The sequence below is a fragment of the Temnothorax americanus genome, unplaced genomic scaffold (assembly GCF_048541705.1).
Source record: "Temnothorax americanus isolate GAGA-0224 unplaced genomic scaffold, ASM4854170v1 Scaffold26, whole genome shotgun sequence".
Lineage (NCBI taxonomy): Eukaryota > Metazoa > Arthropoda > Insecta > Hymenoptera > Formicidae > Temnothorax > Temnothorax americanus.
In genome coordinates, this window is record NW_027509401.1 from 2,690,187 (window position 1) to 2,715,955 (window position 25,769).

The following is a 25,769-nucleotide window of genomic DNA, read 5'->3' on the forward strand; positions in this document are numbered from 1 at the left end:
CGTATTCTCTATATAATGCACATCCAATGCTAAATACCACCTGCTTCTATTCGTCACTTAGAGTAGGGGGACAATACGGATTAATCACACTTTTTTCTAGTAAGTTACGTGAGACAGCAACTTTTTAACATAGTCGACGTCAAAATCTTATTGACTGATTCGTCGAGACTCATATAAAATTATTTGACAATATTCTGGGCACTTTCAGCCGTCGTATTAAAAGTTTTTTTTTTTGGTCACGCTCTCAGAAACGACTTGATAAAAAAAAATGTATTTATGATAACATTCATTTCCGTGGGATATTTCAAAAATTCTATAACCCGCGATCGTCTGTATTCTTTCTACAAAGCCATTAACGGTATCCAATTTTTATCAGCGCCGTTACCAAGAGACAAAGGTCACTAAGAAGCCATTAAAGCCATTAACGGATATTGCTCGATCATACTCAGACGTCGCACAGTCATCGAAGATCACGAGATCACTTTTACGATAAAAAGAAAACGACGCATCGCTGTACAAACGAGAGACAACTGGTGCAACTGGAAAGCCAGATGCGCGCCATTCATATGGTGGGATCTACGCAAGTATTGACACACAGAGACAGACACGCACGTATATATATAGCCATCACGGTCGATCTTTCAGCTATACGCGCGACACGGAAGAGAAGCGTGGAGAAGCGTGCTGCGAAGAAGAGTGCGAGCGAGATTTCCGTAATTCGGGGCGATAATAACGGAGTGTGTTATCGCGGATTGGCGACCGCGAGCCCGACCGACTACCGCACGTCTCGGATTGCGAGTCACGAGTCACGAGTTTCGCTCGGCGTGTGGGCACACACGCACCGTCACGCATCTCTTGCGTCTCCCTCTGCTCCGCACGCTTCGGAAAAGACGCAACGAGGATACCGCACGACGTGCTCCGGATACGGCGACCGCAGTGCCGTATTGTACACGGTGGGTTTTAGTGCGACTACGGTCGAACGACGTTCCACGTCGTGCGTAAGCAGAGGTCCAGAGGTAAACTTGCCATGATATGACCAGATGATAGAGCAGTCTGTGATAAGCGCACACGCGTGTACATTCTCTTTATCTGATCGAAAAACGAGTGGTTTTCTGATGCATGGTATCAGAGAGACGATCCGACGTTAATGCAATTCAGTGAATCATTTGTTGGCCGGACAAGCCAACCATGACCTTTTACGAAAATGAGGAAAGCTATCTTCCGCTTAATATTTCTTCTTTGATTTAAGCGTGGGAGCCCTTGCACAATATAGGGAAAGGGTATTTAAGAGATTTTGTAATTTAGATTATTGTCAAATATGGATACCAAGTTTCAATAACTTTTGAAAAGATTATCATTTTTATTTCTTCGTTCTTTAATTTATCATTATTGTTAGATCTGGATAACTAGATTCCTATATTGTATTTTGATAAAACAATGATTTACGAACTTCAGGGATAATTCTAAACATTGAGATAAATAAAGCTAGCAACCGCGGTTCGCCATTGCGCAAAGTAACTTTATCGTGCATTAAACTTATTTTACACAAGGGAGAGCGCCTAAATGACTATCGGTTTGTGCTCGAGTCATTACGTTAGCCGCTAACGAGTTCTCGTTTATTATCCAGTCTACGATTGGAGAAGTTACTTGGAATCGTCACGGGAAACGTGTAATTGGGCCAAATGGATCGAGCAAGAGGACGAGCCTCGACGGGTAATCGTCGTTCCAGAAAGCTTGGCGTTTGCGTGAGCGTCGTTGCACTCGGGATCTTCATCGCTTGCACGATGCTAGCGTACGCATCGTTCGCGTCTCCGGCTACCGAACGTTACACGTTGCGGCAGGTGGTTTTTGTGAGTATCTCGTTTGTAACAGTTGGCCCGTCACGCCGTTATTCCGCTTCCTTGGAGCGTTAATTTAATTTTAATGTTACGCTTAATGAAATATGAATCTATTAACTTCACAATTTTATGAAATATTTAAGCAACGAATATTATTTCAATATGATAAACGATATGTAATAACAGGATAACGTTTATCGTATTAATATTTTTTTTTAATATATTAATAAAATGTAATACATATATAATGCTACTCCAATGTTTTAAAGCGGCGAGAAATAGCATTTAAACGAATCTTGCTTTAGAATCTCGAATTAGTCAAAGAATTTATTAGATGAGGAAAAATGAAGTAAACTTACGTGTAAAAAATATTACGCGTAATATTAAATGAATAGTATTTTTCTCTCATACAGAACTCGTTTTATTGTTTTCTCACAGCTGTTTCGTCACGGCGACCGAACTCCTACAGAGACCTATCCTAAGGATCCTTACATAAATTATGATTGGCCCGGTGGCTGGGGTGCCTTGACCAAGGTTCGGGTGAAATGCACGTAGATCGATAGCCCTATATATAATACGATAATATATGTCTGGATTCGCCATAAATTAGATCGCATCTTGCGCACAATATGTATCGCGGTTGTAAAACGCGATCGAGCGCGAATAATCGGGCACGGCGGGCGTTATCAATCTCACGACGCACTTTCAGAAAGGAATGCTTCAACTGTATAACGTGGGTCAGTGGATACGCTTAAAATACGGCGGTATAATCGGTCGTGAATTCGAGAGCACAGCCACGCTGGTGCGTAGCAGCTACGCGGATCGGTGCGTCATGTCGGCCCAGGCATTACTCGCCGGATTGTTCGTGCCGAGTCCCGAGGACATGTTCGTGCCCGGTTTGGCATGGACCCCCGTTCCTGTACACTCGATACCACGAAGTTTGGACAAGGTATAATCCAGGATCAGACTTATAATCTAAATTCTAAGCTAAAAGGCTATAGCTTAAAATCTTCAAGAAGTCCCATACATTATGTCTTTGTCTTAAAAAGATCCTTCCTATTACTTGCTTACTTTACACTGATATATCAGTGACTATTCACCGATTCAGATTTAGAGTGAGGAAGAAAAAAGTGCGTTATTCGTAATCTTTAGATCGCAACAAGTTTGAGTCAATTTATTATAATATACGCGTAGCCAACGGATTTTATGCATAAAATTCCATTATCCTACGTTGCGAAAATACTCGAATTAAAATAGTTCCCTATGACAAAAAGATATATTTCCAAATAGTCAAACGAAAGACAAGTTGCTTGTCATAGAACATGCAGGTCTGTAAAGAAGCTTGTTTTTCAATACAGTGATGTTATTGTAGCTGATAACGGTGAAGACGCCATGCCCGAGATTGGAGGAAGCTCTAAAACAGGCATATATAGACGAGGCAAATAAATCGGGCGAAAAAATGGCTGATTATTATAAGGAACTAACGGAGCACACCGGAAAAAATATGAGCACGATCACCGACGTCGAGTTCCTTTATAACACTCTCGAGATCGAGGAGCAACACGGTTTGCAGCTTCCGGCGTGGACGAAAAAGTTTTACAACAACGAGATGCGCGAGATAGCCGCTCGTAGCTTGGCTATCTTTACCGAGGGCACTATTCAAAAACGTCTTCGTGGAGGTACGGGCGATATCTCTGCAAAGGCAGCGAAAGATATCGCTGCGAATGCACTTTTTAAATTGCATCGCGAGATCTTGTATTTGCAAACTATAACTATGTCGGTATTTCCAGGTCCGCTGCTGAAAGAGATTTTATACTATATGGAAGAGAGTAGAAACGATCCCAAGCCAAAACGATCTTATTTTTATTCTGCTCACGACATAACTATCGTCAACGTACTGAGAACAATGGGATTTACGAACGAACTTTTTAAACCAGATTACGGAGCGACGCTGATATTGGAGCTACATCTCGTCGATAATGGAGCCGACCAAGAAGTGAAGGTATATGGTTATCGTGTTATATATCGTTATCGTTAAAGTTTATGATATAGCCACGAATATCTTTCTAATCAGAAATTGTTTCGAATATCGCGAAAATTTTTAAACATCTAAAAAATTCTATCTAAGAATTTCATTATACATTATTATTACAAATTATAAGAGATAAATACACTTAATAATAAATGTCTAATTATCAGAAATGATATGTGTTTAATGTAGTTAATCAACGGCAGTATATAATTGGCAATTAGACATAATCGCTGAAATTTGTTTAGAATTCCTAAATAGCCTGTATTTATATGCTATATTTATATGCTAATGTTGCACACACGTGTGTATTATCTGAATGATTCTCTTATTTCTCTCACAATTGCTATTCTAATGATTTATATATTATAGAATAATAATTATATAATTCTATTATAGATATAGAGAATAATAATTAATAAAATTCTTTTCTCTCTGTTATCGAAGGCGCTGTATTTGAATAATACGAGAACGGAAAATGCGTACTCTTTGGAAATTCCTAACTGCGCGAGTCCTTGCCTATTGCAAAACCTGAAGCAAGCATGGCACGAAGTGATTCCGAACGATTGGGACGCAGAATGTAAAATGTAAAACCCGCTGAATTTTGTATAATTGTACTTGATTGAAATTCATTATTACGCTCATGTGTGTGTGTGTGTGTGTGTGTGTGTGTTTTGACATCATTGTTATGTTGTAAATCATTGCTACGTTTGTAAAGCGAAACAAAAGATGTAAAATTTTAATGCGTGATACTTAAATTAATTTAAGTATATAGGAACAGTTATTTTTAATACTCATAATTATTATTCACATAATTGTTAATAGATATTAGCAAATCAACTGTGCCGTCTAATGAACTGTTAATAGATATTAGCAATTAACTGTACTGTCTATAAACTGTAGATTTATACATATAATATTATCATAAAGTAATATATAGGCATTAAAATGATAAAATGGAAAGAAAAAGCATTTTATTTTCGTGACTACAATAACGTGAAAAATTTTATTGCACTTACCAACGTTGATCTTCTAGTGAAACAAAATATTCGAATACGTACTCCGTTTTTCGTCTACATGCGTCATGCGTACTCGAAGAATCCATCGATAGGTGAAGCATCTGCTGTGCAAATTCTGTAAAAATAACATTCATTTTAAACCTAAGCAAGTTTAATTAAAAAATTGCTAGTTTAATAAATGTTTATTTGTCGGTATGAGTGGACGCGTTACGAGAAGCACGGTATAGAAGGCGCCTCTGGCATCTTATTGCAGATAATCGTCAAAACAGTTATCAGTGGCAGAAACGAGACCGTCAGATTCTTATGCAATACTGATAAATGATAAGAATGTCATTTCAGTGATATCTATATTGACATTAATATAAGATAGAAATTTTTGCACGAGAAATAATAAAAAAGAAATCTATCTATTTTTCCAAGAAAATTAATTTTTATTATATATATGTCGTCTGTTATTTTTCAATATAAAAATATATTTTTATAAAAGAATTTTTCAATCATTTCTGATTATATTATGATTAAATTATTTGATATTATTATTTAAATTTTTTATTTTTTATTCTTTACTCGCGGGGTTGCTGTTTGCAGATCATTTTTAAACTGAATTAACTTCCGCTTTTTAAACAGAGCAGAAATCGTATATTATAGAAGAATCTAAAGCGATAAGAATATACCTTTTAAAAAGATTTGAGAGAGTTTTACTAAAATAAATAATATCTACAGATTTATATGGCAAAAAATGTGTAGCTATTATAAATAAATTATTGAAACATATATCTATATATATATATATATATATATATATAAGAAATATATTATAAATAAATTATTTTCAAAAAAAAGACGATTATAAAATGCTACCGACATTTGAGCACGAGATGGTAAACGCTGAATTTTTCAAATCATTTCAAAACTCGACGTTGCATCGCTAAAGACATCCGCATTCTACTCCTTAGGGAGGCTGCGAGTGTGTGTGTTGTGGTCGAGTGCATAATGTGCACGTTACAAACTCGGTATCCCTGCAAACCAGTTGTAATTCAAGCGAAGCTTGTTAAGACGCATAAATGGACATGAAATCGTTTAACCGGGATGTGCCCGTTTTGCTTATGCAACAGCTGACACTGGACCCGTTTTGCATATCATTGCGTAATATCATGTACGATTATTGGCGTGAACTATTGTCTGCTGCGCCGAATAGTGCGTGCGCAATTAGCAATTAAACAATCGCGCTCGGTACAATAGATCAGATGGGGAGATATACCTCTGATCTCAATGCGCGTTCTACTTTCGGATAAATTGAACGAAACATTTCGTCATCACATGGTTACAATTAACTATTCCTGTAGCACTGTATCGCGAGCGAAAGTGAAGATGATATTTTACGAATGAGTGAACGAGCCGAGAAAGTAATTTAAGGTATAAGTGACGACGAAATAAATACTTGTCGAGGCGAATAAATATTCGGTACGATAGCATTTCTGATCCGATATGCAAAGTTTTCTTCAGGTAAGATCACTGCGAAGAAATCAATAGCAATTGCAATTTTTTTTCTGAGTTACGCGAGTTATCGCCTATAATTAATTTTAACGCTGCTTCCGCAATATTTCATTTTTAGGTCAGTCTGAGTCAAGGGCTGCGGTAGATTCAATGCCGTGCATTTAACAGGAAAGATAAGACGGAAAGCTTATAGGCTTATCGTTTTTCGTGACTCACCATTCAACGATTTAGATTTTATTCGCGCGAATCCGCCGCACGTTGATCGCTCGCGATTCAACGTTTCGCGATTCGATCGGGCTTGCATGAGGGAAGGTCATAGTTATCGATTGTCTCATGGAATGGCCGCGCATTCGCATTGTCAACATTACGCCTCCGTTATGTCACTGTCATTCGTCGACTATTACAGCGTTACATAACTCACTGTTCGTGGGAGTGACGCCCTCCTATGTTTTCCCGATGCCGCGGATCTATTTTCTCGTTAAACAAATGTCAAGAAATAAATGATTGCGTGGATGTAGCCATCAACGTTTTCCCGCTTTAATGACTCATTGACTCGTCGCGCAATCATTCTACACCCATACGTAGCGAAAGAAAAAGAAGTGATAAGCTAATTTCTTAAATTAATAAGCAATGAAATAATAAGTCAATTTTAATTATTAAACCTATCAATTTCTTTGGATACGGAGCTATTAGCTTGCCATTAGCGTCTTCTTAATTTTTAATGTGCTTTAACAACTACGATAATAGAAGATAATATGAGAGCTTCATTTACTAATGAATTAGAGCTCCCTTCATTAATGGCAGATGAAAATGAAAACGAAGAGGAAACAGGGGAAGAGAGGAAGCATTATTTATTTGGCGCTTTTGAAGCATAATCCCTTTTGGACGCGCGCGCGCGCGCGCGAGGTGCCCAATATATAAATAATTTAATTATCTAATATTTTTTATATTTATCTCTCTCTCTCTCTCTCTCTCTAGCGCATATATACATATAATAAATTATATATATATATATATATATATATATATATATATATATACACACGACAATAATATGTTATAAATTAAGTATATACATATATTTGATAAACGCTCGATTTTTTTTCTTCGAAGAGCAGACAGATCTCGACGTAACTCTTTGATTAAGAACGATATCTATCGTACCTTGATGCGTCCCCGCGATCCTCGGCATCCCTCACGTTGACCGACGACGAAAACGACGAGCAACTTTCGCGAACCGAGTCTTTCCCTCTCGACGGCCATTACGCGACTCCCGTTTGCGACATTGCAACTCCGAGACGACGAAATTTGAAAAATAATCGAACTCGGCAGCTTCGCGTGGTAACCGAGAGCACCCAACTTCGCGCGGGAACGCACGCAAGGAGTACATACAAGATGCAGAAATGCCGGGAATATCGCATGAATGCACGTTTGCGTGTTTGCGAGCGCGTTTCGCAACGCGAAAATCGCAAAAGTTGGATAAGAATCCGACGAAAATCGTGAAAATCTGAAAGCGGATCGAGAGCTCTGTCGATCGAGCTCTCACCGCGATCCCATCAGCGTACCGTGTCGTCGCGTCGTCGCGTTCGACAGTGGGGACAAAAAAAATACGAGAGAAAATAGATAATGGAGATCAAGTATAGACGATACCAACTCGTATTTCGTCGACGTTTCCTCTCCGCGTCCGGCTGCTCCTGCATTTCCCGTTTGTCCTCGGCGCGAAGCGAGACGTCCCCCTGCCCCCTGCGGTCCCTGCACCGACAAAGCACGCGCGTTCGACCGCGAAATTATGAAACTGTCGATCTCGACCATCGACCTGAACTTGCCGCGCGTGAGCCGTGAGCCTCGCGCGTTCGGCAACTGATCAAAATCGCAATGAAACGATTAACGAGATGTATATCTCGAACGTTTGTTCTCTCGAGATTGGCGATTTAAATCGCACAATTAGAAATGTTCGTTTCTGTAACTTTGTATCTCTTTCTAATTTTTAGAACAAGAAAAAGACAGCAAGTCAATTAAAATAAATATTTGAATCAAACCATCCTTCTTCACACATTTTCCTATATATTTATCTCATCTCTATTCAATAAACTCAGTTATGTCAATCAATTTATTTATTCATAAACAATTTAACTAAATTTGTGTTCAAAACATTTACGAGAACGGCTCATAATCCGTGAATCATGTTTCGTGCGTCTTCCAGTCAGCATTCTTTTCCGCCCCCTCTCCCTCCCGCTCCCTCGTTCGCGCTTTGACAATTGTCAGTTGTCGGCACTGACAATGAGCTCAATGCCGTACGGTGGTGTCGGTGGTTGTTGTCACTCGTCGACAACCTGTGGAACCCGTAGAGTCGTGCCGCGCCAACGGTCGCGCGCCGCCCATCTTCTCGAGGATACATCCGCATCAGTTTCCAGATTTATCGCTCGCTCTCTCCCGAGGCTCCCGAGAGAGCCGTTCGCGACGCGCGCCTGCCGCCTTCTACCGCCGCCGTTTGCGCGTCACCGGCCACCGCCACCCGCCACCGCCACCACGTCCGCCCCGGAAGTCCGCGTCGCTCCTCGCCTCGCTCTCTCGCTGGCGATCTTCCGCGATCGGTCGGGCCGCGCAACCGCGCATACGTCACGTCGGCGGCGGGCCACCTCGTCGTCGTGCGTCGTGTCTCCCGTTAGCCCGCTAGTCCGCGATCGTCCTCGCGTCCGTCGCGCTCTGTCAAGCGCGCCCGCTCATCCTTGACCGGCGAATAATCCAAGCAAAGGTTGGTGCTCGTCCAGTTCTCCTTCCCCTCCCTGCCTCCCCCTGTCCCCTGTCCTCCTCCCCGGGGCCCGGGGCCCCGTCCACGTGCTCCTTTTCACACTTCTTGCATTTTCGCACTTCGCTCCTCGTCACGCGCTTCGAGTGTCTCGTCTAAGGTCCCAGTCACGGAAGGAAAGGAGGTGGTGCCGAACGAGATATCGGCAGAGAAGGTGGTAGCAAAAGTCGCTTTCTGGATCAAGACCTGACCGAGTTTTTCAGCGGGCAGAGACGACGTTCTCTCTCTCTCTCTTTCTCTCTCTCTCCACGCGATATCCTTTCCAAATTCTTTCAGCCTGCCTCGAAGAGACACGTCTCTCACAAGCGTGGCATTTGGAGGCGGAGCGGTTCGATATAATCGATCTGATAACCTTAACCTTTGTAGGCCGCGCTCCAGCGCGGAACGACCGATCTAGAATTGTTAATTGTTAGCCTCGTAATCCGGCTTAAATGAGGGAAACGTAATTAACAGGACGCGACGTTACTTGACGCTAAATGCAACCTTGGCCTCAGAATTCAGGGCGTGCGCGAATGTGCGCGATGACGAGTCCACCAGAAGGAATGTAGAACTCGCAAACCTTTGTCCGCAGATCGCCAACATGTTCAGCTGGCTAAATCGCGAGGAGAACAACAAGCAGGATCTCTTCGAAAATGTCACCGAAGGCCTCAAGAGGATATACAAGTCCAAGTTGCTGCCGCTGGAGCAGTACTATCAGTTCCATGACTTTCATTCGCCGCAGCTGGACGATCCGGACTTCGACGCGAAGCCAATGATCCTCTTGGTCGGGCAGTATTCCACCGGCAAAACCACGTTTATCAAATATCTGCTGGAGAGGGAGTTTCCTGGCATCAGGATCGGACCGGAGCCTACTACGGATCGGTTTATAGCGGTCATGTACGATGAGAAAGAAGGGGTCATTCCTGGAAACGCCTTGGTCGTAGATCCGAACAAACAGTTCAGGCCGCTCTCAAAATTCGGCAATGCGTTTTTGAACAGATTTCAGTGTTCGACCGTAGCGTCGCCTGTTTTGAAGGGCATATCTATAGTGGATACACCTGGTATATTGTCTGGTGAGAAGCAACGAGTAAGTATATTGCTTTTGCGTAGCTCTGTGCTTTCGCAAATATATATATTTGCCTGTGACAAATATAGTTAATGCTAAATAATGTGTTTTCTTCAGGTTGACAGAGGCTACGACTTTACCGGTGTTTTAGAATGGTTCGCCGAACGAGTAGATAGGATTATCTTGTTGTTCGATGCTCATAAGCTCGATATATCAGATGAATTCCGTAGATCCATTGAGGCCTTACGTGGTCATGATGATAAAATTAGAATTGTTCTTAACAAAGCTGATATGATAGACCATCAGCAGCTCATGAGAGTATATGGTGCTTTAATGTGGTCGTTGGGGAAGGTGTTGCAAACTCCAGAAGTGGCTAGGGTCTACATTGGCTCGTTTTGGGATCAGCCGTTAAGATACGATGTTAATAGAAGGTGAGTGTTTTTGTATCATTTATTTTATTAATTATCTCTATATTTTATGTTTGAACGTTGTGCGTGGATGTTCTTTTAGATTATTTGAAGACGAAGAGCAAGATTTGTTCAAGGACATGCAGTCGCTTCCAAAAAATGCCGCGTTAAGGAAACTTAATGACTTAATTAAACGAGCGCGTTTAGCAAAGGTACATATATGAAGCAAAGAATCTGCGTTAATTTTTCTACGATTAAAAATCTTGGACTAGATATGGTAGAAAAACTCTTATGTTCTATAATTCTATATCAATTTACAGGTGCACGCGTATATAATAAGTGCTTTGCGGAAAGACATGCCGAGTATGTTCGGCAAGGATAACAAGAAGAAAGAGCTGATAAAAAATTTGGGCCAGATTTATGATCAAATTCAACGAGAGCAACAGATCTCACCTGGTGATTTTCCAGATCTAAAGAAGATGCAAGAGAGCTTAGCGCATCACGATTTTAATAAATTTAATCCCCTGAAGCCTAAGTTATTAGAAGTGGTTGACAAAATGCTCGCTGAAGATATCGCGAAGCTTATGGCTATGATACCGCATGAAGAAACCACCACCGTTTCGGAACCACTTATTAAAGGTATTGTCAACATTTTGTACATTTAAATCGTTTTATAATCTTGAATTTAAATACTTAAAAAAAAATTACTCAAGTTTTCTAGGAAACTTTTGATATATATATATATAAAGGACAAATAAATTTAATTAATTAAAACAAATTAATGTGAGAAACTATATGATATAGTACTTGTATTTTAAATTTATAGAAAAGATTATGTGTGTGTATTATATATATTTTTTTTACTCGTTTAATTTTTTTTTTAATAAGGAGGAGCATTTGAAGGTGTAGAAGATCAAGTTAGTCCATTTGGATACAAAAGAGGAGAAGGAATCGATGCGGGTGCAGGTGAACCAGAATGGATTGTCAATAAGGAAAGGTATAAATATGATAGCATCTTCGAATCGCTTGGCCCACAAGATGGAAAAATTACGGGAGCAGGTAAGACTGATAAATTTTTACAGACTATATATTTACCCTTCTTAAAATAAAATATTCTAATTGATGCATAATTTTGTATTGCCAGCGGCCAAATCAGAAATGGTCAAGTCCAAATTGCCGAACAGCGTGCTCGGAAAGATCTGGAAGCTTTCAGATGTTAATAAAGATGGATTCTTAGATTCTGACGAATTTGCCTTAGCCATGCATCTAATTAATGTAAAGCTCGAAGGATACGATCTACCGGCTGAGCTTCCAGAACATTTAATACCGCCATCGAAACGCGACACATAATATACGATTTGTGTATTATAATTTATCATATTTCGCAAATGGTTAACACACGTTTAGGATCATGAGATGGTGGCTATTAATTAGCACGACTTTATTAATCGTGCGCGCGTGCGGTTAACAGATCGAACGAGAATTATAAAATTATACTTTTACAGCTGTATCATATTATGTGTATACTATGTTACATTGATAATGTATCAAGGCCAGGGGACATATATATTTGCAATTTTAAAGCATAATATACCCAGCATAAAGCATAATATAACTAGCAATTGACACCGATAAAGATATATCGGTATTTTTCAAATAATGTATTTCCGAAATGTATGGAGATTATACATATACAAAATTATACACATAGTATATGATACTTATACTGACATATTAGTATAAAAAATAATTTAGAACATTTGTTTCTTTTTAAGATATATCAAGTTGTTATATCGATACAAGAATTTTGATTTTGAAATTATATTTATGCTTTATAACTTCGAAATTCTTTTATATATGTATGTGTGTGTCCTGAATTACAAAATGTCGCTGATTAACGAATAAGAGACTGCAGTGCGATACACACTAAGGCAAATAGATTTTTTTGAAGTATATTTTACAAGATATTTTCGAGAGATACATTCTAACTTTAGAAACGTGTTCTCAGGACGAGATAAGCTTAAATGAACTTAAAATTTAATGAAAATACTTTCTATAGAACAAAAAATTTATTATACGAACCAATACAAATGATCAAAACCAGTACATTTAAAGTTAATACTTAATATGTTTCCAAAATTGAGTCAAATCTTTTTGGAATATCCTGTACAAAAAGAAAAGATAAATTGAAGATAGATAATGTGGAAATATAGAAGAAGATAAAAGACTGGAAAAATATAGATTATGCATATTTAAAAAAAAAAGGATTAACCTAAACTTTAATAATTCACTTTTATTAACAGTTAACGGTATTTATTTTATTTTATATATTGGAATGTTTCGTCTTTGAGTTCTGTGGGAATAGAACTTAATCAACTTGATCAAAATATTCTCAAAACTTTTGAAATTTTTGTCGTTTATTTATCAATAGATAGCAATACGCAATACCTGTTATCTAGTTAACAATTGTTAACTTAATTTTTTTTATTCGTTTAAATTAATTTACAGTGCAGTCTATGTTTATTGCATATCCATTATATAATGAAATCTTGTCAGATTCGTAACTGTTAGATTTAATCTTTTCTGCGACATCGACCAAAGATACAATGTTACAAATAAAAATATAACACACATGTGCAATATTAAGAAACTAGCAAAACTTATATGATTGGCAAATTCTATTTATAAAACCTTTTGATATTAATGAGCTTCTCTTTCCTATTTCATGAATCGTGAAAGAAGCCGAAATGTTAGAACAGTTATGTATTTATTATACTTTAATTATATACGCTGTTGTAAAACCGGCTATAACATAACTATTGATTTCTTAATTGCATTTTTCTATTAGCACTGCCTTCGCATGCCGCGAGTTTATGTGATATCAGAAAGTACATTTGTATTAAAAACTACTTGTACTCTATTCGGAAGAATATTCACCTCAAATTTATATTAAAAGATAATATTAATCAAAACAAGATTATTTTTGACATAAATAATATATAAAGTGTAACTTAAGTTTATTTGTCAACAGTTTCGAAATGCTATGCATGTAATGTTGTTGCATTATTTTTCTTCGATTAACACATTCCATCTTTAAATAGATCCGTTTAATCACAGTTGGCAAAAATAAAAGTTATGTTGAACAAATATTAGAGTAATTAATAAACGAGAAGAGAGGAGAATTTACAAAAAGAAGCACGGCACATTTAGACACTTTTAATATTCGATATTTTATTCATTTATATATTTATATCTTGAAACTGAATAGTTTTAAATATCTATATGTGTATATATATATATATATATAAAATGTAAAATATTTTATATATAAAATATTTGGATATATATTATATATTTTATTTAAATACACAGCAACAAATACGCACGAAATCGTAATGGTGCAGCGTCTTTTATAGAATGTATTTATCTCTGTATTAACTCTTATATTTATGTAATAATTATACTTGTAGACACTATTTTTAGAAAGAACTCATTAGATTTCATCGAGTTAAATGTTAATGCATTTATAAAGAGAGAATTACAGAAACTTATTTTTTAATATATTGTCTTAAAAATAACAGAAATATTTAAAAAGAAAAACTTTGGTTTATCTCATGTTAATAAATAAAATAAATGAGATATCCGTGTTTCTCTTACTAAATAAACAAAACCTCCGACAAATATTATATTTGAAATTCCAGGTCTTATTAATTTGTTCATAGAGATTTTATTAATTGCTATGTACATAAATGTATAAAAAGTATCACAATGGGACCAAAATTATTTCTGGTCTGGTTTTTTCTTGGTTCCTTTTGGAAGAATGGACCGCGTCGGGGTAAACGGCAAACATTAGTTGCAGTAGTCGAGTAACATATCAATTACAGATAAGTACATTACTAAAATTTGTTGAGGCTTCCGTTTCCTCAACCGTTGCAACAATTCAGTAAAATAAATTGTGGTATCAGATGCAAGAAGTCATCTGATGAATTTCTTTCTTATATGTATTGAAATAGATTAGTTTTTCCTATGCCATGATTCATTTGATAGTATAGATTTGTGAAATATGCATTATATATATGTTGCTTTAATAAATAGATGCATAATTTAGTCCATATATATCCTACATTTACAGCAAAAAGAGCTTATTAAGCCTCTTATATAAAGAGGCTAAGTATAACTAATCATTAACTCACGTATTGAAAAGAGAAATTGTATTTACCAATTTATATATCAAATCTGCATGATGGCATGTGAAAAAAATTATCCGTATATTGCAAAAAAAGAATTCATGATAAAATAAAAGCCTTAAATTCAATTTAAGCACTTTGTCTATTATAGTTCGTCATGTTTCGTGTGAGAATTAATAATCTCCAAAATGTCATCCTTGATTACCTCAGCCGTTACCGCAGAAATTTTGATACCATCGTATCTGTTTTGTTTTTTCTGCTTAGAATTATATAACATTAGTGTCGGGAATACTTTTATATGTGCGCATTCATGCGCATAGAAGTTACAATTAATTCTTCCAAATTTAACTTTCTCCAGCAACTGAAATTAAAGTAGGATTTATAATCGATCTGGCTACTGTCAAATAAATTTTAGATTGTAAATTGATTATAATAAAGTGGCATTTACCTGAGCAGCAATTGCAAACTCAGGTTCCATCTTTTGACAATGCCAGCATTGTGGTAAATAAAAATCGACGAGCCATATGTGCTTGTTGCTATTCAACAGCTTCTGATAGTCGGAAGAATTCAAATCATGGACTTTCTTTGGGAAGAATGTTGTTATCCATGTTAATATAGATAACGAATCTCGTTGCCCATTGTACAAGCTGCGTAAATGATAAAGATGCACGATGAATGCATTGATATTTGTTACATTAATCATGAATGCATGATTGAACATTGCAAAAAGTTGTAACTTACGCGATTGTATTTAGACCCTCGCTTCCTAATGGATACATTCTAATGTTGGGGTAAGAACGCACTCCTTGCGACGCGCATAAGGAAGCCTCAGCCTCGCAATCTACACTGGCAACGTTTACAAACGACAAACTGCTCAGCGACTTCGCAACGGCCATCCATTCGGGTGCTAATCTTTGACACGGTCCACACCATGGCGCAAAATAATCAACGATCCATATAACTTTACTTTTCTTTTTCGCCAATTTATGATAAAAGTTTTCCGACGTCAGTTCTATAACTGTATGAAACAATCAGGTATAATGAAATATGCGAAAATACACTAATGTAATTATCTTATATATTATATCTTACCTGATGGATTTCTTTTCTCATTAATGAATTGAATAACATTCGCAGCTGTCTTTGGTAACGTGAATTGATGTGTATTGCTACCATTTATGAGCATTGAGGTAGGATAATACTGTATGTTGTATTGATGACACAGCGTTTTATGAACGGTACAATCAATGGTACCAAAACGAATTACTGATGCATCAAATTCTAACGACGCTCTCCGAAGTTCAGACAGAAACTGTATACAAGGTGGACACCACGGTGAAAACCAATCTAGGAACCATACTTCATCTGCTATAACATTTTGCTAGAGTTAGTATCCAGCATTGTAAAACCGAAAGTGTGATTCGCGTTTACAATATAATACCATGATTTCTTTGTAATATCGATAACGCTTCTTCTGAAGAGAGAGCCCAAACGTTTGTAGCTTTCACACTAATTTGTACGAACTTAATAATATCGTTATTGATATTTTTTCCATGATTCAATTCAAAAGCTCCGCTAGGCTTAAGCATGCCCCAGATTGGATAGCGATTTATACCCAGTTTAGAACAGAGCTGCCCGTTTCTGCCACAATTCATTTTGCCTAACAAGATAATACTTCATACTGTGTAAAAATATTTTATATTCGGTATCAGATCCCCATCAACGGATCACAGAAATATTACCTAGATTAACACCACTGGCTGAAAACTTCTTCATTTGCAAATTCAAATCTCGCAAATTTGCCGTGTCGCCAATGTAAAAGCATACAAGCCAGGCAACGTTGGACTTCGTTTTCCTAATATGCTGTAAACCATAAAAAATATTCCTGATAAAAATTAAAAAAAAAAAAAAAAAAAACAGGAATTGTATACAGTAAGTATATGTACTAACAAATGACAAATGACATTTACAAATTAATAATATTGTAATGTAATAATTAATAATATATTTAATATATTATTAATAGTAATATATATACAAATACCAACAAATTATAACATTTTGTTTACCTCAAAATCATTGTCAAATAACTCTTGTGGACTGGGCAATTGGTCCAAGAGCTTTTCTATCAATGTATTTATATTAGATATGTTATCAAGGAATATAGGCTCCCAAGAAGATGCATTATATATCGGTAAGTAGACCGCGTGTACATTATAAGACATCTTATCATGACAATTGCCACTTTCGCACGCAAACACCCTTACATCAATCAATTTATCCTAAAAGAACCGTGTTATAATGCTATTTAACAATCGCGGTATCTTAAAAACTAAATTTAAAAAAGTAAATTAAAAACGTATCTCAATAAAATCACGTCACTTACGAATGTAGCCGCTACAATAAGCCTTTCATCGGAAGTAAAACAGTTCTGTTGATCACCACATATAAAAATTAACATAGGTCTTTGGACAATGTTCTTGCCGCGTAAGAACAGCTCCCACTGCGATTCACTTATTTCAGGTACGTGGCTATTTAGTCCGTCTAATGCAAAACGTGTAATGGCCGCCTGCGTTTTTTCTCCTCTATAATGCTCCCCATGCTGTGAATTCTTCGAGACAAAGAATTGAGTTAGTATTATCAGTTGATTTAACTATATGGAAATATCAAATTATGTGCAGATTATATATATATATATATATATATATATATATATATATATATAATATTCAAAAGATATATTATATAATACGATACTAATGAGAAATTGCACATTTTTTCCGTATATATTTATATATACCTTTTGGAAATAGAGCAATGTAGGATAGGCACGTATTCCCACTTGATGACACAATTGGCTATTGTATTCACAATTGACCGCTGCAATTTTCACGACACCATCAAGTAACTTAGCAACTTCTTTCCAAGTCGGTGCTAAGTGATGACAGTGGCTGCACATCGGAGAATAGAAGTTTACAAACCAACTTGAGTCAGAGTTAACAACACTTTCATCTGTACAAAAGTATACGTGCAAAACTTTAATCACACATTTTAATTATTAATTCTTAATAACTCATATTAATATATCAAGCATATTAATATCAATATATTTCGTTTCGTACTTAATGACAGGGTCAACAGAAAAACAGGTACAGAAAAAATTATATACTCACAATAATCACTTCTCTCCAAATTGATAACATGTTCGTCGTCATCGTATATAAAACTGTTTTGATAGTAACTCCAAGAGTGATAGGTTGGTTTCTTGTGAGAGTTATTAAGACCATCTTCTCCATAAAGATCGTATTTTTTCCTTAAGTCATTATCTTTCAACGTCTCATAGGCCGTTGTTAATCGAACAAACTTATCATGAGCATCTGGATCGTCCTGAAGTATTAAAATATTATTAGCGACATAGCGGACAAACGATGGTATATTGGCACTTTATATATAATCCCACGTACACTATTTTTGTCAGGATGGTGGACGATGGCCAGCTTCTTAAAAGCCTTCCGAATCTCATCCTGACCAGCGGATCTGCTTATACCAAGAATCTCATAATAATCTTCTCCCCGTGTTACAGAAACAATAATAAAGAGAGCAGCAATAACTTTATACCTGCAACAAGTACAAATATAACTTTAGATACTTTTATATGCAGATATTAAATATACACCGTACAATACAGAGTTAAGTTCTATTTCATGTTATTGCTCCGTTAATATTTGCTTTAACATGCAGCACCAAGTAAATAGGAATAAAGGATCAGCTTCAAATTTATTTTTATGCATAAATAACAGCAGCAGAAAAACGGATACGAGTCTTTTGCAAAATTCTTCTCCAAATTCACAGTGTCAGTACAGTTAATAAAAAAAATCTTTTACTTGTGCACAGTTTCCAGATTTGTTAATACATTGCACTCACATTTCTATAAAACCTTACTGCGGCTACGTTGCACAATGAATTTGGTTGCTCCGCTCTCAAGTGGAAATCAGTTTTTCATCGTAACACCACGTATCCTCGTGTACTCCCACGCTCTATGATGTATGATGTTATCGTTTGATACCGTGTTTGGGAGTAAACCGGTAAACCGCAGATCCTGCTTAACCTCCAGTCTCGAAATCGTCGTTATAAAAAAGCGTAGTGCTAATTATTCTCATAACAAAGTTTCTAGCAACTCTTTCAACATCGCATCCGATTCTCAGAGTCAACTAAAGAAATTCCTATTTCATTTTCTCGAAAATTTAATTCTTTCAATTAAAAAAATTAAGTATCTAAAAGTTTCATTTATTACAAATTGTTTCGCATAAAGTTTATTGTATTATATATTACAAATCGGTTCTATTTGTCATACTGCGAACGATATAATGCAGCAATATTGCAGCTGTTCCTTTCATGTGTGTAGGAAGAAATTTGTTAAATTTGTTTATACATAAAGATGCATTATGCATTCTTCGGCGGTAGAACTTCATCTCTTTTTCTCCACCGATTAATTGTATATCTGTCTCATTTCAAGAGCAAAAGGTAGAAGCCACAAGAAGTTAGAGAAACGAGTGTTTTGCTCCTCGTAAACTAAACTTTGCTAAACTTCTTGGGTTCCTCATCTCTTTTCTCTTTCGTTCTCCAATTCCAATTATCACCAATTATCTCTCATTCTCTCCTTCTGTCCCTAATTATCTATCTCATTTTAGGTGCAAAAAGAGCAACGTACTCAACGTAGTACAGCTGTACAGTACAGCTGCGAAAACAGGAACGAGGGAGCCAGTATCCGGAAATGCTGCATACGTCACCGGACGTGTCACGGTCGCCGAGCCTTTAAGGCGCGTTTTCAATCAAGCTGCCAAAACGCAAAGCGGTCGGGTCTTCCCTTTTTCCTCCTAAAACAATTGTTTTTTAATTGTTACAATGCAACGGATAATCCCTGCGGAAGGTTTTAAATTCGGCTTTAACGTAACAACGAGAAATACACATCACGATGAAACATCGTGAATCGTGACCGTCAGCCAATCAGCGATTCGTCGCTCGAGTTAACATGTCCGTCTCCAGCCGGCGTCGGTTACGTTGCCGTTTGAAATCTCCAGCCAATCGGGGCGCGCGCGTCCGACGCGTGGGTGCCGCCGGGGCGACGCGATTGGCGCAGCGAAATGGGCGCGCAAGCACGGCCAAGCTGGCTTCGTGCCCAAGGCATCATTGAGCCACGTTCAAGTTGAATTAGACACCGCACATCGCAAACACAATCGTCGGCGAGAGGCGGAAGAGCGCAAAAATCGGCGGCGCCGGAGTGTTCCGAGGTGCGATCGCGACGCGACGCCGGGCAGACCAATCGTGAGCGGTGAGCGGAGATCAGGACGAATGTCGCCCAGACGGACTCGCGCAGGTGAGAGAAACGAGGCGTCCTGTTGATCCCCTTTCATTCCGGGTGCAAGGTTATATAGCCACCCTCGACGTATATTTTGTGTTTTGTCGCGTGCGTGTTTCGAGAACTCGAGACTCGAGACGCTAACGCTTATCGAATCGATCGAGGAAGTTATTTAAGTGACTCTTATCATTTTGGGCGACTTTGACCAAGCTCCGGTTAACTTGACCGGCAGGATTGTTTATTCGATTTTTTTTACTGTATAATTTGTCATTCCTGATTTTCCTCTCCAACATTCCTAACCTACCTTCAAACAATAATTAATTAATAATTCTATTCTTGTTAAAAATATTCTAGCAAGTATTTTTTTAATAAGTTAATTGTAGAGCTTGGTTGTAGTCCCTCGAGTAAAGTAATCCGTAAATTGTTAAGTATCCCGTTACTTTGCAGCAGCGGCGGAACAGTCTGCTGTTTCCACTAGATCCAAGGCGCAAAGAATAAATAACGTGAGCCAGGATGTGGCTAAGTCGGCGCAGAAAGTCAGGCAGTCGCAGAGGAAGGAGAAGTCTGGTAAGAGCGATATGGAAGCTGCTAAGCAAAGCGCCAAGAAGGAATCGCCTGATGCGGAGGTAACGTTCAAAAAGTCCGCAAAGAAGAAAACTTCTCGTCGGAGGCTTTATTTGAACAAAGTGGAAACTGAAGATGTGGACCAGAAAGTGGACAATGAGGCAATCAGAATCTTGAGAGACAAATATTGCGACAATGTCACGACGGTGGAACTCGTCAGGCACAACTTTCTTCAGTTGAATGGCTCAAAAGATCTGGATTCAGAGAAAATACCTAATGGAAAGTTACAACAGAAGATTTCTGCAAAAATATCACCCATCATAGTCACTCCCAAAAGTACACCTCCGAAGCTCAGTCTTACGCCTCACAGATCTAAGAAGACGCCTAAGAAATCCCCGATCTCTTTAGGCTCTCCAAAGACGCATTCGATAGCTATACCAAAGCTGTTTAAGAGCCCAAGAAAATTATCTCTTGCTGCCACTGGCGAGGATACTGAGGAGAGTTTGGAAAAACCGGAGAGCGATTCTCATGCTACAAAATCACGAAAGAGCAAGAAGGACAGCCCGAATAATAGTTCCGGATCTGATAAAAGCACATTGATATCACCGATAGAAAAAAAGAAGCGCGAGAAGTCTGATATAAATTTAAAGGCAACTGTGCGTAGATTCTCGAAATCTCCGAAAATAGTACTAAAATCTCCAAAATCGAAGAAATCGAAATCGCGCAAACTGAAGTTGTTAACTCTATCCCGGGTGAAAAAGAGCCCGTCAAAAACGTCTCCTAGTAGCCCTGGTACTTCGTCAAATCTTAATACCAGCTCGCCTAGAATTCGTATAAAAAAGTCTCCTTTATCCAAGGGAAAGAATTTATCGTCAGTCAAACGTCGTTTATTAAATTCAAAGTTAACAAACACGTTGACGCCTTCGCAAATAAAAGATGTGCTGGCGGAACCGATCGTGCTGTTGGAGAAGCTATCGCCTGAAAATTTGAAACAAGAAAATATAGTTGCTAGCAAAACTCGATCAGATACTTTTATCAAAGTGAGATCTCCCTCAATCAGAGGAGGGAGCAGTTCCGAGGTATTAACACCAATCAAAAAAGCTTCTGTAAGTATGTCTCCTAAGCGAAATTCCAGCTCTAAATTAAGGAACAGTAGTATGGAAAAATCACGATCTAGTAATACTAATAGAGTATCACCAAGAATTAAATATAATACGTCAATACCTTTAATGTCGTCCACTCCACAAGAGGGAAAAGTGACATTAATGGACACGAGTTTGGTATCTGATACTTCTGTTGCTTCTGTAAATAACACGTCTCTCAATACTAAACTAAGACATAGGAGTCAATCTAACGCGCAGCTGTCTAACACAATGGATAAAAATACTGACATTAAAAATGTATCTAGACCTTCTCTGTTTGATAAAGAAATTAATGATACTAGTCAATCTCTTCTTTCGAACGTCACGAGACGAAACGCTACTTACGACAAGGATAATACGATGGAAAAGAAGCAGGAAAGCAACAAAGACAACACCTATGAACTGGAACAACCGCAAACAATAAGTTTGCGACAAATGATTAAGAAGCGCACCTCAACAGAGGCGAATTTAAGCTCGAAAGATAATGCGAAGAAAGCTAAAGTGCGCTTTGCAGTTGGAACATCTGGCGGAGGCAGCGCACGAAAATCAGTTAACAAGTTGAACGGATCGCGATCAAGTATTTCACATGATGTTGATCCACGAAATAGAAGCAATATTATGAATTCAGTATCTAAATCGAAAAAGGTTGAAACTCCAAAGCTTACTCAGAACTCGCTATTTTCTCCTTTCAAGAGATCAAGTCCAAGAAACCACGGAGGCACACCGAGAGCTCAATTGAGTAGAGTTCAAGTCACACCAAAAACCTTCGCATCAACTGAAAAGAAATCAGGTAAAACAAAACCAAAAATCGCTTACATTCCACATTTATTTCGATTTTATTTTATAATGTAATATAACACACGCGGATTTACTTACAGAAAAAAAATCATCTACGAAGAAAGTACCAAATTTCTCGAGAATACATGAACAGATGTTTGCCAAGTCAGAATCGCTCGTGGATGCAAAGAAACGTTTGGAAGCCAGACACGGCAGACACCTAGCGTTCAGTAATTTTCTAATATTTTTTATTCTGCATGCCTTGGGGATTCTTATAAATGCTAAAATTTTAAATTGTTTTTCTAGAACTTGTTTCTACGAAGACAGCGGTAAAATCGCTAAAAGCAGATGTGGAAACGGAAGAGAAGAAATTATTACCAACCGACACAAGGGACGGTATTCACAATAGATTTGGGTTTAAGTTGAAAAAACCAGAAGCTACGAACATTATGTTGAAAAAACAACCAGGTTTTTCAAGGTACATCAGATTTATCTTGAGAAAAATATTTCATAAGTTTTACAGGTCAATTTATTCGCAAGATACTGCTCTTATCTATATATATATATATATATATATATATATATATATATACACCATATATATAGATTGTAAAACTTAAAGATAATTTAATATAAAATTTTAAACGAGATATGAATATTTGCAGGCAAAAACAGCAACATGAAACGCGGATGATGCTGAAGGGTGTACGAACAAATCGACGATTCGAACTGCAAATGAAAGCTCGCAATGTAAAATCGTAAAGATCCATGCTGTATTATATATAGCATGTACCTCGATCTTTTTTTTTTTTGTTGATGTAGTTTATCGCATAAGTTTTTCTCTCTCTTGAAATATGAAACCGTTTTTACTAATATATTAACTTGAAAATGTTGGGGAGGGAAGAATTTCAAGGAACACTTCGAATATTTTGTTTAATTATGTTCATGTAAATATTAAGAAACGCGTGTATCATATGCTGTCCTTTTTTCTCCTAAGGGGAATGTGTTTTCTATACATATAACGGGTTTATTACCATAAATGAAAATTAGTGGAATTAAGAAAATTAGTGGATATTCCTTTAACATGTGTTTGTACAAATTTATGTTTTCACATAAGTCTGCTTTTAACTATAATCTTTTAACTATAATTTTCTTTTCTGTTTGTTGTTTTTTAAGTATGAACAGTAAGGATAAAAACACTAAGATCTTTCACAAAAGTATATCTCTTTGGAGAAATTTTACATCTCGAAATGGAGTAAAAACCCTTGAATTATTAATTTATACACAGGGACAACAAATGATTTAACAGTTAACAAAATAAGATAATTCGTAAGATAAGCATTATTTGATATTTTTGTGAGTTATTCTTAAGTCATATTAAATCACTGATCATTTGTAGTGTATTAAGATTTTAATAAGTTAGTCGGTTTCTGAACTGACGACTAATTTTTCATTTATAGATAATTCACAAGCAATGTAGTTCGATTTATTTCTATACTTAATATTTGCTGTAAACAGAGTATTGCCAGATAAGCTCGTATCAAGATTATAACTAATAAAAATGCTATGGCTTTCTTGGATGATTTGTATAAACTGTAAAATTACTTCTCGTAATCTTGGAGAACGTAACTTGGAAATTATTTCTGAAAGTTTCTTCGTGTATATATACATACATATATATGTACAGGATGTTCGATGAAAGTTACCTAGTAATGACAGAACCATAGCTTTTTTTTATTAGCCTTGAGAGTATCTTTGACTGTGAAAGATAACGCGACCAGAGAAAGCCATCACCGAAAAATTATTTCGACACGGGAAGGACGTGAAGGCCAGTCGCTTTTTTTTTCTTGTCGGATAGAGGATTAAGGTCATTGAAGTGGATATTACGGCGATCTGTCCAATCGATCCCTCCATTGTAATACAGAAAGATTAATCGATTTTAAAGAATCACGATGCGAGAGATCAGAATAAATTTTGATTAAGACTCGAACTCGACTTTACAAGCTAATGTTTTTTTTAAATAATGGCTCTGAGAACAATACTATTGTGAAACCTACATGATTTATATCCGAAATGTTTCGTGTTAAGAAAAGGAAAATTCAAAATAATACTAGCTTTACTTTAAGCTTTTCTAAGAGCTCTGGGCTGGGAGCTCTGACCGAGCAAGATTATCGAGCTCATGACTAAGTTTACATGTCATCATTAATCGAGTAGTAACATTTGTAGTTATAACTTTCTAAAAAAGAGACGTTATTTTATCTCCAAAGAAATCTTGATTTTGTTAAAAAAATACAACATACATTTTTCACAATTTTATTTTAGCGTTTACACAATTCTTTAAAACCAGATTTATAAGTCGACATCTCTTCGTCAACGGGTGTAGAGTAATAACTGATGTAAATAAAACTGCCTTTAACAAGCATTTATGATTACGTTTACACATAGCGGCTTATAATCCGGTTTAATAACTACCGTGTACTATCGCATCTAAAATTTTTCTTCTTTTGATTAAAAATTTTGGATTAAATAGTATACGGTAGTTATTAAACTAGATTGTAAGCCGCTGTGTAAACATATATAGTCCATTATATATTTTGTATCAGTTATAACTATATACTGATGTTATTACTGATGTTATTAAACCCGATTTAATAGTGACGTGCCAACGTAGTCCATGATTTGTACATATATTTCACATTAGGAAAAAGAGAAAATTCGATATAATTTGGAAGAATAGTAGGAGGGTAAAGTTAATGTATCATTTCAATAAAATTTCTTTCTATCTTGTCAGACGTGTCTCTAATACATTACTTCCTGCTACTATGGAAAGAAGCGGGATGGAAGAGGAATCTTATTTCCTTTTCCTTCATTTTTGTGTGGAATCTTATTTGGGCGGTACTCTTGGGATGGTATTCACCGTCCGATTTTATATTTAAGACTTTTAAGTGCGATCTTGAGACGTCATATAATTATTTTGTTGGACAGATATAATCTTGAATCAAGACTGGATTTAAAATCAGACTTACGTTCATCTCTGTCAATGCAGATCTCGGTCTTTAATCTCGGTTCAAAACTTACCTTTTATCTCTTTCTAAT

The 25,769-nt window shown here is 36.9% G+C and overlaps 4 protein-coding genes across 13 annotated transcripts; 3 read left to right on the plus strand and 1 right to left on the minus strand.

Annotated features, from left to right (window-relative positions):
* The first annotated feature begins 324 nt into the window (after nt 1-324).
* On the plus strand, nt 325-4,745 carry LOC143899150 (lysosomal acid phosphatase-like). Of its 5 annotated transcripts, none has more exons than XM_077409166.1 (8): nt 326-569; nt 625-953; nt 1,628-1,850; nt 2,277-2,372; nt 2,548-2,787; nt 3,211-3,517; nt 3,629-3,840; nt 4,315-4,745. In XM_077409166.1, the coding sequence occupies exons 3-8, from the start codon at nt 1,683-1,685 to the stop codon at nt 4,456-4,458; spliced, it is 1,167 nt and encodes a 388-aa protein (XP_077265292.1). In that variant the 5' UTR covers nt 326-569; nt 625-953; nt 1,628-1,682; the 3' UTR covers nt 4,459-4,745. The 5 variants fall into 5 exon arrangements, with proteins under 5 accessions (XP_077265293.1, XP_077265294.1, XP_077265292.1 ...); XM_077409165.1 differs by having other exon boundaries at nt 646-953; XM_077409167.1 differs by having other exon boundaries at nt 325-1,016.
* Nucleotides 4,746-8,680: 3,935 nt separating this feature from the next.
* Past1 (putative achaete scute target 1) lies at nt 8,681-13,438 on the plus strand. Of its 2 annotated transcripts, none has more exons than XM_077409155.1 (7): nt 8,681-9,138; nt 9,764-10,258; nt 10,355-10,668; nt 10,748-10,856; nt 10,965-11,283; nt 11,533-11,703; nt 11,789-13,438. In XM_077409155.1, exons 2-7 carry the CDS (start codon nt 9,773-9,775, stop codon nt 11,992-11,994), a joined length of 1,605 nt encoding a protein of 534 aa, XP_077265281.1. In that variant the 5' UTR covers nt 8,681-9,138; nt 9,764-9,772; the 3' UTR covers nt 11,995-13,438. The 2 variants fall into 2 exon arrangements, with proteins under 2 accessions (XP_077265281.1, XP_077265283.1); XM_077409157.1 differs by lacking the exon at nt 8,681-9,138 and adding an exon at nt 9,192-9,346.
* Nucleotides 13,439-13,984: 546 nt separating this feature from the next.
* On the minus strand, nt 13,985-19,484 carry LOC143899144 (dnaJ homolog subfamily C member 10-like). 2 transcript variants are annotated; one of them, XM_077409154.1, is made up of 12 exons: nt 18,756-19,484; nt 18,296-18,449; nt 18,005-18,218; nt 17,632-17,843; nt 17,218-17,442; nt 16,901-17,113; nt 16,574-16,694; nt 16,273-16,491; nt 15,924-16,196; nt 15,573-15,849; nt 15,280-15,478; nt 13,985-15,192 (listed from the first exon to the last, which is right to left on the minus strand). In XM_077409154.1, coding segments are annotated over exons 1-12 (2,325 nt in total). In that variant the 5' UTR covers nt 18,758-19,484; the 3' UTR covers nt 13,985-14,976. The 2 variants fall into 2 exon arrangements, with proteins under 2 accessions (XP_077265280.1, XP_077265279.1); XM_077409153.1 differs by having other exon boundaries at nt 15,924-16,199; nt 18,756-19,481.
* Nucleotides 19,485-19,835: 351 nt separating this feature from the next.
* On the plus strand, nt 19,836-25,463 carry LOC143899142 (uncharacterized). 4 transcript variants are annotated; one of them, XR_013257401.1, is made up of 5 exons: nt 19,838-20,208; nt 20,638-22,686; nt 22,775-22,898; nt 22,980-23,151; nt 23,339-25,463. XR_013257401.1 is itself a non-coding variant. In XM_077409151.1 (5 exons), the coding sequence occupies exons 1-5, from the start codon at nt 20,184-20,186 to the stop codon at nt 23,433-23,435; spliced, it is 2,469 nt and encodes an 822-aa protein (XP_077265277.1). In that variant the 5' UTR covers nt 19,845-20,183; the 3' UTR covers nt 23,436-25,463. The 4 variants fall into 4 exon arrangements, 3 of the variants coding, with proteins under 3 accessions (XP_077265278.1, XP_077265277.1, XP_077265276.1); XM_077409151.1 differs by having other exon boundaries at nt 19,845-20,208; nt 20,641-22,686; nt 22,775-22,903; XM_077409150.1 differs by having other exon boundaries at nt 19,848-20,208; nt 22,775-22,903.
* Nucleotides 25,464-25,769: the final 306 nt, after the last annotated feature.